The following is a 16,779-nucleotide window of genomic DNA, read 5'->3' as shown; positions in this document are numbered from 1 at the left end:
CAGTGTTTGTCTTGTGTGGGAATCAATATGGATGTAGTAGAGCTGTGTGTGTGATGTGTGGGGATCATAATGGATGTACCATGTAGCAAAGCAGTGTGTGTAATGCGCTGTGTTTGTCTTGTGTGGGAATCAGGATGCATGTAGTAGAGCTGTGTGTGTGATATATGGGGATCATAATGGACGTACCATGTTACAGAGTTGCGTGTGTAATGTGTGGGAATCATAATGGATGTACCGTGTAGCAGAGCTGTGTGTGTAATATGCTGTGTTTGTCTGATGTGGGAATCAGGATCAATGTAGTAGAGCTGTGTGTATGATGTGTGGGGATCATAATGGATGTGCCATATAGCACAGCTGTGCGTGTGATGTGTGGGAATCATAATGGATGTACCGTGTAGCAGAGCTGTGTGTGTAATATGCTGTGTTTGTCTGATGTGGGAATCAGGATCAATGTAGTAGAGCTGTGTGTATGATGTGTGGGGATCATAATGGATATACTACTTAGCAAAGCTGTGTGTATAATGTAACATAGTAACATAGTTCGTTAGGCCAAATGAAGACAATGTCCATCTAGTCCAGCCTGTCTATCCTCCTGTGTTGATCCAGAATGTACTGTGTTTGTCTTGTGTGGGAATCAGGATGGATGTAGTAGAGCTGTGTGTGTAATATGTGGGGATCATAATGGATGCACCACGTAGCAGAGCTGTATGTGTAATGTGTGGGAATCAATATGGATGTAGTAGAGCTATGAGTGTGATGTGTGGGAATCATAATGGATGTACCATGTAGAACAGCTGTGTATGTAAAGTGCTGAATTTGTCTTGTGTGGGAATCAGGATGGATGTAGCAGAGCTGTGTGTGTGATGATCATAAAGGATGTTCCATGTAGCAGAGCTGTGTGTGTAATGTGATGTGTGTGTAATGTGTGGGAATCAGGATGGATGTAGTAGAGCGGTGCATGTGATTTGTGGGGATCATAATGCATGTACCATGTAGCACAGCTGTGTGGTGCATTACGCCACTAGAAATACTGGTACTATAATTTCCTAATAATTGTTAGTATATACTAATTAGTCAAGTAAACATATCTGGGTGGAAGAAGGAGGATATCACATTCGATGAAAGCCAATCTGTCTGCATGGATAAACCACATCCTATTGTTATGCTCAGTAAGTTATAGATACAAGTCCAATATATGCAGAACAACATGTGCCTATACCAAAGTGTTCTGCTAACATACATATGCACTATTTCTAGTCATGTAACGCATTATCTTCCTTTTTGTTTCTAATCTTGTCACAGGCAATGGCACAGTGTCTCAGAGTGGTAGATATACCAGATAAACTTTGATTCGGCCATAAATCAGCTTGGAAGATTGTTCAGGACAGAAGAGCCAGGGGCTCAAGACTGAGCCACCAGACAAGATCACTGACAGATTTCACTGTGAATGGCTTTCTACAGCTTCATATATATTGTATAAAATCTGCAGAAACCAAACTGTGCAAAATTTTCAATAAAAGCCTATTGCCAAAATTCTTTTCCGCCAAAATACACGCATTTAAAGGAGATGTCCCGAGGCAGCAAGTGGGTCTATACACTTCTGTATGGCCATAATAATGCACTTTGTAATGTACATTGTGCATTAATTATGAGCCATACAGAAGTTATAAAAAGTTTTATACTTACCTGCTCCGTTGCTAGCGTCCTCGTCTCCATGGTGCCGACTAATTTTCGCCCTCCGATGGCCAAATTAGCCGCGCTTGCGCAGTCCGGGTCTTCTCCTCTTCTCTATGGGGCTCCGTGTAGCTCCGTGTAGCTCCGCCCCGTCACGTGCCGATTCCAGCCAATCAGGAGGCTGGAATCGGCAATGGACCGCACAGAAGCCCTGCGGTCCATGAAGACAGAGGATCCCGGCGGCCATCTTCAGCAGGTGAGTATGAAGACGCCGGACCGCCGGGATTCAGGTAAGCGCTGTGCGGGTGGTTTTTTTAACCCCTGCATCGGGGTTGTCTCGCGCCGAACGGGGGGGGGGGGGGGTTTAAAAAAAAAAAAACCCGTTTCGGCGCGGGACATCTCCTTTAAGTAGAAAAATACCCCCAAATGTATCAATAGATTTTAAGACCCACCTCCATTTTTGTAGCCAATCATTGGACTCATTCTATTTTATCAATGTCTTTTTGTAAGAAATGAACCCAGTGTTCCAGACATGGTCTCACCAGTGCTCTATACAGCGGGATCACAAATTCCCCCATCCTGCTGGTGACAGCGGTGCAGATGAGCATCCCATTTGCCTGGCTGCAAGAACTGTGAGCATGCTTTTATTACCACCCCAGGCTGCATATTAGAATATCAGCTTTAGCAGGGATCAATGTGGGAACGAATATCAACCCTCAAATATCTTAGGCACAGTCCAATATTCCAGGCTGAGGCTTAAGCCAAGCTATCAGCATTGTACATACATGTAATGGAAATTCATGTTTATGATAAAATGCTTCACAATGAGCTACCTCTCTCGAAAATAAAGAAACCTTGTCTTAATGTGCTGTTGTTGAGAACGCTTATAAACGGAGTCTAATTAAATGATATAGTCTGAAAGCAATGAGTTTGCTCCTGAATACATATAACAGACTAAAACCTATAGAAAAACTTTTCAGTTTAACAACGAGAACACTTTGTGAAGGACGACTATTGTGTGCATTCTGTAGAAATGAAGAGGTTAGCCTAATATAACCCAAGACTTCATTATCATTTTTAGCTACTTTCAATGGGCAGTAATTGAATGTGGGTAGCAAAACAATGAGTTGCACAGAAATACAGAACAAGATAAACATCATCCCTAAGGTTTTGGAACATTACACATTTTCATCTGCCTCTGTCTTTAAGGGCTGCTCTCTATTCAGAGGTTAGACTATGGCAAGAGACATTTCACATGCCCACATTGAATTCATATCTGCTGCATATAATGGAAATGTTGTATTAGATTATCCTCTTAAGAACAGAAAGATATACAATAGGGGTAGGAGCAGAGTACATGTATATTTGTACAAATAATGCCATTTTAGAAACTTTCGCTGGAGGCGAACCACGCTTCACCTTTCCTAAAAGGTTGTCACAAACTCCACTGATACGAATGGAGTTTACAAACACGGTAATAAGCAGATACACACATGCAGGGCTGCACAATATAGTTGTCAAACGCGCAAACAATATCTCGCCTAACATAGTTTACGCTCACAAAATAAAACTAGTGTCTTATCTAAGCACAAAACAGCTGTTAATAAACCGCCATTTAAATGTCAATCAAACAGATTAATCTTCAAAAGAAATGTAAATTCCTCACAAAGTTTCTCATACGCCTCAATTAATGGAGATTTTAAGCTGTAATGCTCCGAGGAGGGTGATTCACGATTCTTAATGCAAATGTCTGGGATTAAATTCTACTTTTAGAAACAGTAACTTTTCGAGAGCTTTGCTCTTCATGTGCCTGTCATTTATTGTTTCATGCTTAGCAGGAAATGCTGAAATTGTGTTAAATCTACATTTGTAATCATGATACAGTTTACACTCTTTTCTCGCTTATGGTGAAGAGTGAACATGCCAATGAACAAAGACATACACTTCCATGTGCTTCATGTTCTATTTTCCTTTGCGTATAGATCTATATCGTTATTGTGCAAATAGAACAAAAAAGCCGCAAATCATCCTCCGGTAGAAAATGCACAGAATGAAAAACAAAAATTCTATAAAAATCTCTAGTTCAAAAAAAAAAAAATGTGGATAATATGACTGCTAGAACAGAAGTAAATATATAAAATAGAGGGCTGATTATATCTGCATATTGTATAGCTGAAGGTGAAAGCATTCGGGAACTGTCAGAATTGTATAAAACGGTATAGAGCACTTATACAAATGTTGTATATACTGTAGGCTTTCTTCATTCAACAGCCGAAAGAGAGTGAGAACGATCAATCCTGGCATCCTCTGTGAAGCTGGGTATTATCTCTGTTTGGCGCATAAAAGGATATGCCGTTCTGAAACTGATGTTAGGTCTACCTGGGGCAGAGTGTAAATAATGAATATGGAGGGTGACACACTGGATATCAACCTGGGTAGTAGACCTACAGGGGGTGGACAAAGTTATGGAAACACCATAGAAAATGCATAGGATTTTAATCATTAGCAATGAGCTGCCCTTTTGTTTCCTGTTTGGCTGAGAGTCTTACCACCAACTTTGTCTTCGCTTCACCTCTTGCCTTGCTCTGGGTAGTTTTGGGAGCCAGCTGGTAACAGCAGCTGAGTGGCTCAAACCCCTCACCAATGGAACCTTGTTGCGCTGGCAGATGTTCATTTCTGCCTGGCAACATCTGTGTCATATTACCTCCACTTAAGTTACATGCCGTCACAGATATAGAATTAAAATTTACCTTTTATTACAAATTACTTAAAAAACGGGGTCAAGGCCTACTAACAAAAACCAAACATAAAACAATTAGTAACAGGACAGACAAATCCACAACAGTGGGATACTGGGAAGGATAGGGGAGGGAGAGATATGTCAATGACTCCCAAGCAATTCCCGTTTAGTCTTTCCCAGGAAAAAACCAAGAGGCCTTGACCCCGTTTTTTAAGTAATTTGTAATAAAAGGTAAATTTTAATTCTATATCTGTGACGGCCTTAGTTTTGGATTTATATAGATAATTCATACCACTGTGACTCACTTAAGTTACATGGGATTATATTATGTTTCTATATTTTTGTCCATCCCCTATAACTGCAAGCAAAAAAATTGAGAAGAATGAAAGTCTATGGGATTGCGCAATAACTATGCAGTTGCATGCGTATTCACAGAGATTTTTTACACATGCTGCCAACAGACAGTGGAAAAAATGTGACATCAATTGGGTTGCATTTTTTTGTGCACCTCAAAAAGCAGTGAAAAACGTGCGCAAGCATGAAAATTGCATCCAACACACATATACACACACGGTGCATATTTCCCGAACCGGACTTGGATACACCTATGTGAATGAGCCCTAAGAAGCATTGAGGCTGCCATATTTTGGCATTATGAAGCAGTATGAAGAGGAATGTGAAATACCCTTATGAACCTGGATATTACAAATGTTCCATCCTTACCTTATCTCTAATTTGGTTAAGAACTCTAATTTCTCATTAAAACAACTCAAAACAATATCATGATATCATAGCAAAACCTTTGGCATGCTGTAGTACACAGCACAACCACTGGCATCGACATTATAAGCTGACCATCTTGCACCTCACTTTTTGGGATATGTTGAACCAAGAAGAAAGGTAAGGAAGGACACATGTGTACCTCTACATACGCTTCCAAAATGGTCACAAAGGCAACTAGAAATTTGCAAATGGTGGCAAGATTTTCGCCTCCATCTGTAACTAGCCCTGCTGCCAGACTGTCATTTAAAGGAAAATAATCTAGCAGACATGACACATGCTAAGTATGTCTGCTAGAAGACCTGCCCTGGTGCACATGCTGCCCACCAGAGAGGAGGACAAGACAAGTGAGACCAGTGGGAGCAAGAGACACCATTACTATTGCTCTCAGCACTGCCATACCTAACATAATCAGCTTATGTAATATAGCTGGCAGCATTCATGTGTGATTATTAGGAGATGGTGGGAGATTGGGTAAACCTCTGAAAATGATGACTGCATAGAGAGGGATTGGGGAATGTAGGGAAACTCTGAATGTTTTTACTAGCGTAAACATGAAGGTTCTGTGGGTTTTTACTGGATGTTATTGTTAAGAAAATTGTAGATCAATGTATCAGTTAATTATTCTATATTGCCTTGTAGAGCATGATACTGGTATGAGTAGTGAAAGGGTTAAAATATAACCCTTCTTTAGGCCTCCATGTCTTCTCAGGAAAGATGATAGTCTACTAGACCCCCCATGTATGCATATCTATAGACAGGAAGCTACACACTACAGGGGGTAAGTCTGTAAAGTATTACATGCATTCCTTTCTCCTGAATTCATAGTGGTCTCATTGTATGTAATAGATACACCCTAGAAGGTGTAACTTATGTTAATCATTTTTTATCTTAACCTATCATATATTCTATCCATTTTTGGAGGTATAATCTTTACTGTGATGTCATTTAGGATATAAATACTTTGTCCACCTCAGAATAAAGTAGAAATTATTTGATACCACATAAAGTTGGTTTGATTTGAATTTCTCCTGGGTCCAGACTTCTGCACGGGATCTGGGATCGTCTTCTCTTTGATAAACACATAAATTCTCCTTACATTTTTGGTCCTTCGAGCCGGAATCACTCACTGCAGAGGGAGAGGACAGCCTGGCTGTGAAAAGGTGGGTCTGAAGTACTCTCCGATCATTAAAAGACCTCCGTCTTGCTTAGACGTAATTAGAGGCCAGTCGGGCATCCTGTCTGAAACAGTGACGTTTTTCCGAACTAGCCGGAGAATTTGGAAGCCTCCCGGATAACGTGTAGTAAGTATAACAATGGTTAAACTTCTCTTCTCTCTTCTTCTTCTTCTGTATACTTTAGTGTTAGTAGAATTTACAATGTGTATTGTAAATGAGAGGCAAGTATAGACGAATGGGTTGCCAAAGGGGCAATAGCAGTAGTCTATGTGAGACCATAGCCATTGTGAGAAGGCTACAGGAAAGAATTAACTCCGTGCGACACGTAAAAAGTGGTTAGATGACGTCATGGGACACAGGGGTGTCCAGGAACTTTACTTCTTATCTTTCTATTACTTTCTCTTTGATATTGTGTTATAGAGTAACTAAGAATATGAAGAGGGCGGCCGCCTACTAACATAATGTACTATTTGTATTGCTGTCTTATATTGCATGAAGCGAATGTGTGAGTGATTGAGATGAGTGGAATAGTAGAATTATGTGATACAATACGGACAAAATCAGCTAAAAGATCAGCAGAAATACGGATTATCCGTTGCTGAAGTCTAGTTAAAAGAAGCCCCAAACTGTCACGCCCATATAAAAATAGACGCCCGACAGTTTGATGAACAATTCAAAGGGTTAATGGGGAGTTCCAATTGAATGAAAAATAGAGAGAGCAGATAGAATAATTCTATGGCCAGATTGGAGTTCTGTAGAAGGAAATTAGAATGGGAGGGGAGGAGATGGTAGACCCCTTCCATAGTATAATCAGGGGGCATGAGAGATGATCCTAATGCTGCATATAATCAGCCATTAAGGAACACGTTAGTAAGTGCAGTAAAGAAGGAAATAGGAGGTTATATAATGAGATACATAGTTACCCTGAGGATGGGATCGTTGCAGGATGTTTTGCAATATGCAAAACATGCAGAAAAGTGTTACAAAGAAAAGGGTCAGAAAGTGAGGTTTTTTTTATACAGGGAGAGGAATGTGATATGATGGTTCAAGAAAGTAAGAGAGGTCATTGGACAGCGAGAGGATGTGAAAGTAGAGACAGAGGAAGAAGCAGAGGTGGGATGCAGCTCGGGGATTTAAATGTGTGTTTGAATAATGGAAGTCTAGTGATTTTGCCTGAGAGTGCCCTGAGAAACAATGTTCTCAGCGACCTTGGGGAAAAATGACTAGGAGGGGTCGATGTACAACACTTGGAGGATCTCATGGCAATCTCCACTGCCTGAGATAGATCTCCAGGTGAATGGGCGGATGATTACTTTCTTGGTGGGCTCAGGAGCCACCAGGACATTAATACATCCCAATATGTAGCCAATGTTAAATGTATTAATAGTCATATCCTGGTAAGAGGGGTTAATGGCCGGACCCACAGGGAATCCCTCTCTGAACCAGTTATAACAGACCTAGAGACAAATAAGCCTGTGAAATGTCAGATTATATAGTCCCGAATATGTCCAGTAAATGTGTTGTAATGAGATATTATGATAAAATTAGGTATACCTTCACCAGGTACCTCAGGGCTGCTGTGAATCTCCAACAATTGTCTCCCAGGCTATGTCAGTACACTTAGCCCAGTTCCAGCCTCTTAGAGGTAGTCAGCTACTACTGTATGTTGGTAGCCAGCAGCAGACAGTGGAGAGAATTGTGGAGGGACACAGTCGCACTCTTGAGGTTTATTTATGAGCAAGGCCATAAAGTAAACATGTAGAAACTCCAATACGGTCAGCAAACGGTTAAATATTTGGGGTATAACCTGTCAGATGAAGGTAGGCAAGCAATTCTGGAGGTCCCAAAACTATGAGCAAATGATCTTCTTTTTGGGAATGAGAATGTTACGTGTGCTGCTGGGATTTGTTCTATTGTGTTTCCAGCAGCACAGCACTCACAGGGTTAATGATTGAGCTGGCTGGGTGTGGTGCTGTCTGCTAGCCAATCCCCTGGTCAGTCTATATGGCCCCTCAGGTGGGCCGTCATGAATGCTTGTCTGGTGAGGGTTGCAGTGTGACTTGGTTCATGTCCGTTTGTACGTTTAAATTCTGTCAGTTTTGTGTTAGCTTGCTGTGTGTCCTGCTATCGGTGTCCTGTCCTGTTGCAGCGTGCGGTGTGAACGGTGTCCGGTTCTGCTGGACTCCTGGTTAGTGTAGGGACTAGCAGTGTAACCAGGAGCTGTGAAGTGGCCTGCTAGCTTTCAACATCTTGTACAACATGTCAACTAATACCTGGTATGTACGTTCAGCTTCCAATCTGTTACTAGTGGTTGTATGTTGTATGCAGTGTATTCTGGGTCTGTCATGTGGCATGTGAATGCATCCTGTTCTGGTGTGTGGCTCCTAGGATCAGCTAGGGCCCAGATCCGAAGACCGCTGGGCTGCCCTTATTAGGGCAATGTCCCCGCTTAGGTAGGGCCACTATCATCCTCCCTTGTAGCACAGGGTCAGTTGCCTGAAACCGGTGTGAGTCCCGTGTGACCCTGGTGATACCCGTGTGCGTCCCCTTTGGTCATGATCATGTGGGTTCCGTGCTTTGCTTGCCCACACGATCGTAACAGACAAACTTCTACAGCTCTTGGATCTCAAATTCTGCATCTCTGACAGCGCTTCTTACCAGAATCATCTATGATGAACTTCTGGCTGCAGCCGGCAGGATCCAGTGAGATGGGCCTCTGAGGAAGCCTTTGTCAGGTTAAAACAGACTCTGGTGGGCACATCAGTCTGGGGGGCTGCTGAACTACAGCAAGCCCTTTGTGCTAACTGTTGACTCAGGAGAAGGATATATCACCTCTGTGTTAACTCAGGAACACGGTGGAAAACAGACTGCTGGCATACTACTCTTGCAGATTAGATCCAGTGGCCGAGCGTTCCCAGCCTGTGTACAAGCGGTAGTCAGACCTTCTGCCACTATAGTGCTGTCCCCCCACACACTGAGTACCGCACGCAGTTAGTTATACTCATATCTTAGTCCTTCTAGACCTCCCCCTGCAGGACACTACTACTCACAGCCACACCTGACAACCTAGGGATGTGCTACGCTCCATCCATCCACCTTACTGCCTATTTCTTCAGACGGTCCCCCATACAACTGTCTAGGAGAGATGGCACATGAGGTGTTACTCAGACCAGATCTGCAGGATGTATCTCTTGTAGATGCTGAATACACTCTTGTAGATGGGCTGTACATCTCCGTTAAAAAAAAAACAACAAAAAACAAACCTATCTTACCTAAATCGTTCTTCAGATGTGCAGCAGTTTTGAGCCATGGGCTGTGTCATGTCTCAACAGGGGGGATGGTGGCACTCATATGGACAGTGTTCACAGCCTAGGGGTTTACAAACTACTCTAAAAAAAAAAAATTTTGTCTTGTATTATTTGTGCTAAACAATGCAGAAGGGAGTATAAGACCAGGAGGGGGCGCCGTCCTACACATGGGGGATGCTGGGAGAGCTCTGGGTGTAACTTCTATAGAAGGAGTGACGAGCGCCATACTGGTAGATCTGCTCCCTGACCTACTGACTGCAATCCCTGCTAGCCGTCATAAACCGCTCCTGCAGTCACACAGTTTCTGCCGTCACACGGCTAAATGTCTGACCATTGTCTATGTGTATAGCATCTCTCACATCTCCACCCCGCCATACTGTGCACATCTCCACCCCGCCATACCGTGCACATCCCTACCTCGCCATACCGTGCACATCTCCATCCCTTTACCTTCTGTATCCCCCTGTCTATGTAAGCGCTGCAGGATATGTTGGCGCTATACACAAAGATTATTATAGATGTGTGTCAGATGAGGGACTTGTTGGCATTGCACACAAAGGGGTAAGGCGTGGCTAGATGCTTGCCTGGCTTGATAGTACTCCTAGTCAGGCCACGTCCCTGGCGGCCATCTTAGTGCTAGTCATGGCCTGCGGCCATTTTAGTACCTGCTGTAATACCTTCGGCCGCCGCCCAGACGCCATCTTGGCTCCTTACATCCCATAGCTGTACCTTCTACCTGGCATCCCAATGCTTGCACTTGTAGTACACAACACCAGTGATTAGTGCCTTCTCTGAACTGCATAGGAATAGTCAGCAGCCTCCATCACTGTCCTCTGTGTGTTGATGATATGTTGTCTATCTTATTAAGTGTGTGCTATAAGATGGGGTCAGCTCACAAATGGTTAAATCGTCTGTTACATGGGAATGCTTCTTTCACCCTCACCCCCACTTTTTAGCTTTAGAGTTCAGTGAGAAAAAGGGAGGGGGGGAGTGTGACTGACTCTAGCCATGCTCTGCTTGCTTGATATGAATAGACCTGTAATGAAGATGATCAGGAATGAAGTTTAGTATAAACCTGTGTGAATAGGGAACGTCCATTCTTGCTGTTATTTGTGTACAGGTCAGTTCTGTGATTGGTTTGCAGTGATTTTGATTGTTAAATGGTGTTTTCAATGTGATAATGTCATGTAAGATATAATAATAATGAAGTTGTTGATAATGTGAGAGCTGAGTGTCCCTATTACGGGAAGGATAGCACAAGGATGCTGCAGTTATCTGTAGTAGTCCAGCCACAGCTAAAGCTCTGTTTATCTTACTCCATCACCTCTCCTTGATAAGAGAAATTCCTGAGGGGGGGGGGGGGGGGTTAACGTTGGAGGATTAAGCGACTGCAGATGATTGGAGTAGTAGTAGTTGTGTAAATCTTAATGTTATGCAGTAAATATTGTGTATAGAGAATGTTAATAATAATTATATGAGATAGAAAGACCTGACCCCACGATAGATAACAGTTAATGACAAGTCCTCACGGTGTGATGAACGTAAGATGTGTGATTAAGCTTCTTAACTGTACCTACCCCCCACAGATAAGTGATCCATGTTATACATTGAGTTTGCTGTTTCCACCTGTGAGCGGGGACCAAATACCTGCTGTTGCCTCTGATCCTGGGGTCATGCTTGCTTCGCGCTACCTGGTAATGGGACCAAGGCAGACTACGGGAGACTGCCTGAGGGATGCTGTGCGGAGAGGAGAACCGTAAGGGCACGCTGTCTCTGGGATATGGCCTGAGCTACAGAGAGCACGCACAGACGTGTGATGGTTGTGTGGTGACCGGGCTTAGAACAGGTGCCAGGTACAGCCCCTAACGGGATTGTGCTTGGTACAACTGATAATGCCTATATACCTCATGACCTCCGAGGGTAACAGCAAGGGCCGTGTCCGGAGAACTAGGGACACCTCTCCCAAAGGTTCCTCTGACCCATCGGGGTCCCAAGGGGGGTACCGGACGAGTATGGGACGAGAAATCGGATGGCTGCAGGGGGTTTGAGTCTCTTCTCGTATGGTGGGTAACAGTGAATAAAAATGTAGACTGGAATATATACATACTATAACCAACAGAGATTTGTTAATTATACAAGAGATGCAATCAGGGGCCTAGAGGAACAACTAGGACACACCTTACACTTATTGCATGGCAACATAGAAATGGCTCTTGATATGTTACTAGCAGAAAAAGGAGGAGTTTGTAAAATGATTGGAGGATATTGTTGTACTTTCATTCCTAATAACACAGCACCTGATGGTAGTATTACTCGAGCACTGGAAGGGTTAAATGCATTATCAAATGAACTAGCTGATAACTCTGGCATAGACGATCCATTCAGGGACTGGTTGAAAGCTTGTTTGGACACTGGTCACAAGTCATATACTCCACATTAGTCTCTATGTCAGTATTTGCCTCCATTCTAGTACTCTGTGGTTGTTGTTGTATTCCATGTATTCGAGGACTGTTACAAAACCTTATTAACACTTCCATCACCAAAACTATGTTTCAAAATATACAAGATGACGAAGAACAGGATGATTTACTGGGTCAGGTGACCACCTTTTATGACAAGTGATGGGTAAAAGTTCTATGAAGAAAGCACCATTTTACTTTGATGATTTTGAAGTGTGACATTTTGATTCCAGTGCGTTCTGATTGTACCGGAGGATCGCTCTAATAACTGAGTGACATTTCAATAAATAAGATTTTATATCATGATGGACAATCATTTATATATGAAGAAAGAAACATCAATCTCATAATAAATCAAGGCCAAGCTTCTCTTGGAGGCGGGCCTAATTGTGGGTACAATTGGTGGAATGACTTTATATAATATATATATATATATATATATATATATATATATATATATATCAATGTAATGCTTTTATATGAAATAATTATATACTTAGTCTTGAAGTGTGAACCCAGGCGTCCTGGTAATAAAGCTTCGGGCCGTAGCCAGGGGGTCTGTGGTAGAGTCATTATATATGTGTATTTACTATTATACTGTGTTGACATATTGATCTAAAGTGGGGAATGTTAAGAAAATTGTAGATCAATGTATCAGTTAATTATTCTATATTGCCTTGTAGAGCATGATACTGGTATGAGTAGTGAAAGGGTTAAAATATAACCCTTCTTTAGGCCTCCATGTCTTCTCAGGAAAGATGATAGTCTACTAGACCCCCCATGTATGCATATCTATAGACAGGAAGCTACACACTACAGGGGGTAAGTCTGTAAAGTATTACATGCATTCCTTTCTCCTGAATTCATAGTGGTCTCATTGTATGTAATAGATACACCCTAGAAGGTGTAACTTATGTTAATCATTTTTTATCTTAACCTATCATATATTCTATCCATTTTTGGAGGTATAATCTTTACTGTGATGTCATTTAGGATATAAATACTTTGTCCACCTCAGAATAAAGTAGAAATTATTTGATACCACATAAAGTTGGTTTGATTTGAATTTCTCCTGGGTCCAGACTTCTGCACGGGATCTGGGATCGTCTTCTCTTTGATAAACACATAAATTCTCCTTACAGTTATTATATGATCATGGAGTTCTGAATTAGAATATACTGCCAGGGGGAAGCCATGGATATGTTTATACATCAAGAGGGTCCTCGGGATGTGTTTATACTGTAAATGGGAGCTCTGGATGTGATGATACTGTGAAGGAAGTGATGCTCTTGATGTGATCATACTGCAAGTAGAGGAACTCTTGATGTGAATTTACTGCAAGTGGAGGAACTCTTGATTTGGGGCCCCTCGATATAACAATGGATTACACTGTAAGGGGCGCACTGGATGTGATGATATCTCAAGGGGACTTCTGCCAGTGAATAAACCAAGGAGGGCTCTAGATGTGATTATACTACCAGGAAGGACACCAGATACTTCAAGAGCCCCCTTGCAGTATCTATTATACTTGGGGAGAGGGGCACTCACTCTGGATATATAGATGATTATACTGAGAGGAGAGCATTGCTTTGAATCACCTGTGTAGATAAGGGGCACTATGTATATGTAATTTATAGGGAATTGGATCTGACCTTTAGGGCAGAATTATAGTAGCAACATTCTTCTATGTACGGAGCAATATTATAGTGATTATATTCTCACATGTAGGCAACCATGTTATAGTAGTCCTATTCATGTACATAGGGGGAGTATAGAAGTTATATTTTTGTAAAGGTAGAATTATAGCAGCAATATTCTTGTCCACAGGAACAGCATAATGGTAGTCCTACTCTATAGAAGACTGTAGAATTAGTTTATTAGAAATTTACCAACCATATAGATTTTATTTAGCTCTTAAATTTGCTAGTTTTGGAACTAGTGTCTGCAGTTGTTCCATATCTCTGAATGAGGCTTCAATATATCCATCTATATGCTGTAGGAATATCCCCATTCACATGGCTGGAATAGATTGAACATTTGCAGAATTTTCTACAATAAATCCGCCACCTATGACTAAAGGTTGGAATGTGTCGTATGGACTTCACATAGAATATATTCATGCCAGCAGTTTGACAGATATTTATATTTTGCCATTTTCAATATGTACAGTGATAAGTACAGAAAATATACTAAGTATACCTTGGGTCTACATTTGCTGTTGCTTCATCTATAATCAGTATTCGATTCTTTCTCAAAATTGCCCGGGCAAGGCACACTAGTTGTCTTTGGCCAACACTGAAATTGGTACCGGATTCAGCCAATTGAGTCTCGATTTTACAGGGTAATTCTTCAATCACCTCCTTCAGTTGAACCTAAGGCATAAAGTATATTCAGAATAAAGACCTGCAGCAAATTTACTTAATTGACAAATGACAAACAATTGTATTTTGTACAAACTTGGTTCACACAGTGCAGTTGCTGCATGAGGTTTTTATAGTTAAAGGCTCCATTCACATGGGGCAGTTCGCTTGCAATAAAAACAGCACCAAAAAGTCCATTTTCAAAACTGCGTGCATTTTTTGCCACACTTTTCTACAAACATAATAAACACACACATGGTTTCACCAATGAACTTTTTCGTTCAGTTTTTACAACAACCAAACCCCCCTGTGTGAATGGAGCCAAAATCAAATGTGTTTTTACAAGAAAGTAGACCGGAAAGCATAAGGTTGTATTAAGTGCAGTTGAAGTGCAATTAAGAATCATATCAAAACAGCACCTGAAAAACGTAGAAATCTAATGTCTGCGAGCTGCATGACGTCCCTCAGTGACAGACATTGGTAGAGAGGGGAATCAGGCATATTTGAATTTTAAAATCCCTGATCCTTTGTTCTCATGGTATATAAGGTGCTGTCAGGGGTGTCTGGCATTGGCTTACTCACCTCACCCCCATTGAAATAAACACATCAGTTTTCATAGGACTTTATTTAACTCCCAAGAGATTAGATAACTGTTTCTCTGTACAGTGAAACCCTCCATCGCAGAGCATGATACATTTGACGGGAAAAATAGTGCTGCTATTTTCTCCATCAAACTAATGGGACACTTTGGCAGACCCTGATGGACCCCATAATAAGTCATGAGGCACCGCCTGTGTCTATTGTGCCAAAGATCTGGTACAGAAGTGTTGCTTCCATTACAAACAGGAGCCACAACGTTGCTTTGAGGAGTGCATAAGGGTATGGTCACAGAGTACAAACCATGCGTATCTCAGCTACATGGTGTGGAAAACTTCTGCCTGTAGGATTTACATCTAATATGCTACAGATTGTAAATCTACAGTATGTCAATTCCTGCTGCAGTGATTCACAGCAGATTTCATTCCTTCAAATGAGGGCATGAAATTCACATTTGGTGTGGATTCGCTACAAAGAACCTTCAATGTGTGAACATACCCTGGAGAAAATGCCATTCCTTTAGGAACCACTTGCTTTGTATTAGCTACCGACACATGACTGGGTCAGATTCCGCATGCGGGAGTCCGCAGCTGAATCCGGCTGTGACCCTGGGCGGCGACCCCACATCCCTTCTCTTTCTGTATTACAGATGACGCTTGCCATTGGTCATGCACAATACAGATTTTAAAAAATATATATTTGTTCTGCTGGCGCTAGGTGATGATGCAGGTACCCACGGGCTATCCGCAATGTCAATTGCAGATGGGTTGCGGGTCGGACGACTTCCATTGACTTCAATGGAAGCTGCCCATGCGGAGTCTGCAGAAAAATAAAACATTTTTTATATCTGCTTGCAAAAATTGCAATCGCTATCCGTGCATGTGAGTGGACGTGCGAATGTTCTATTTTTTCATAGCGTGCAGAATACCGCGGATGATCCGAGCGGGTGACGATCGCGGATTCCGAAATGCAAATCCGGTCATATGCATCCGGCCGTAAAAGTATATAGAAGTATTCTCATACGCAAATGTAAATATTTTCTAAAAAACGTTCAGTGCTGTAACCTTTAGAAAGCGAAGAAGAATCTCAGATTCACCTTGGTTATTTCTTATAACCTTTTAAAAGGTTTTCGGCAACAAAGGAGCACACAGATTGCATACACATATGGAAGGAGAAAATAAATGTTACAGAAAGACTGGAGAGGATCACAAATCCATCTTTCCGTTTTGTCAGTACCTCTTCTAAAACATCCCACAGCTCTTCATCAGTGTGCTCATCAAAAGGATCAAGGTTTTTCCTCATTGTCCCAGTGAATAATACTGGCTCCTGTTAGTTGGGAAACAGAAAATGAAATATGTGAAAACACAGATGATAAAAAATACATAAAAGCAGAATTGTGAATGAGGACGATGTCTCTTTTATATAGATTTTTCCTTTGTTTGTTACTGATGGCTTTCTACCGTCATAGTAATATTTTTCTAGTTGATATTCTATTCATTTGTAAGTATAATTGTGTAGCTGTACATAATTGCTTACCATGATACAATGCAGAGAACAGCATAGATTGTGAAAGAGGGCACTTATCTCAGGACAGGTTCACCTGCTAGTAATAATCGATAAATCACTGGATGGTTTCCCGACACGTGTGCTACTGTTTTTATATTGGGGAACATGTAACAACAT

At 41.7% G+C, this 16,779-nt stretch overlaps 1 protein-coding gene across 1 annotated transcript in view; it reads right to left on the bottom strand.

The window, feature by feature from the left end:
* ABCC4 (ATP binding cassette subfamily C member 4 (PEL blood group)) overlaps window positions 1-16,779 on the bottom strand; it is a 250,307-nt gene that overhangs the window by 39,229 nt on the left and 194,299 nt on the right. The window contains exons 27-28 of the mRNA XM_066580593.1: window positions 16,333-16,422; window positions 14,339-14,511 (exon numbers count right to left, since the gene is read on the bottom strand). Coding sequence (XP_066436690.1) covers window positions 14,339-14,511; window positions 16,333-16,422 — 263 coding nt within the window. The remainder of the gene's footprint in view (window positions 1-14,338; window positions 14,512-16,332; window positions 16,423-16,779) is intronic.

This window comes from Eleutherodactylus coqui, chromosome 1, assembly GCF_035609145.1.
Source record: "Eleutherodactylus coqui strain aEleCoq1 chromosome 1, aEleCoq1.hap1, whole genome shotgun sequence".
In the NCBI taxonomy this organism is placed as follows: domain Eukaryota; kingdom Metazoa; phylum Chordata; class Amphibia; order Anura; family Eleutherodactylidae; genus Eleutherodactylus; species Eleutherodactylus coqui.
Note: the sequence above shows the minus strand (reverse complement) of the source record. Positions and strands in the feature narration are given on the sequence as shown.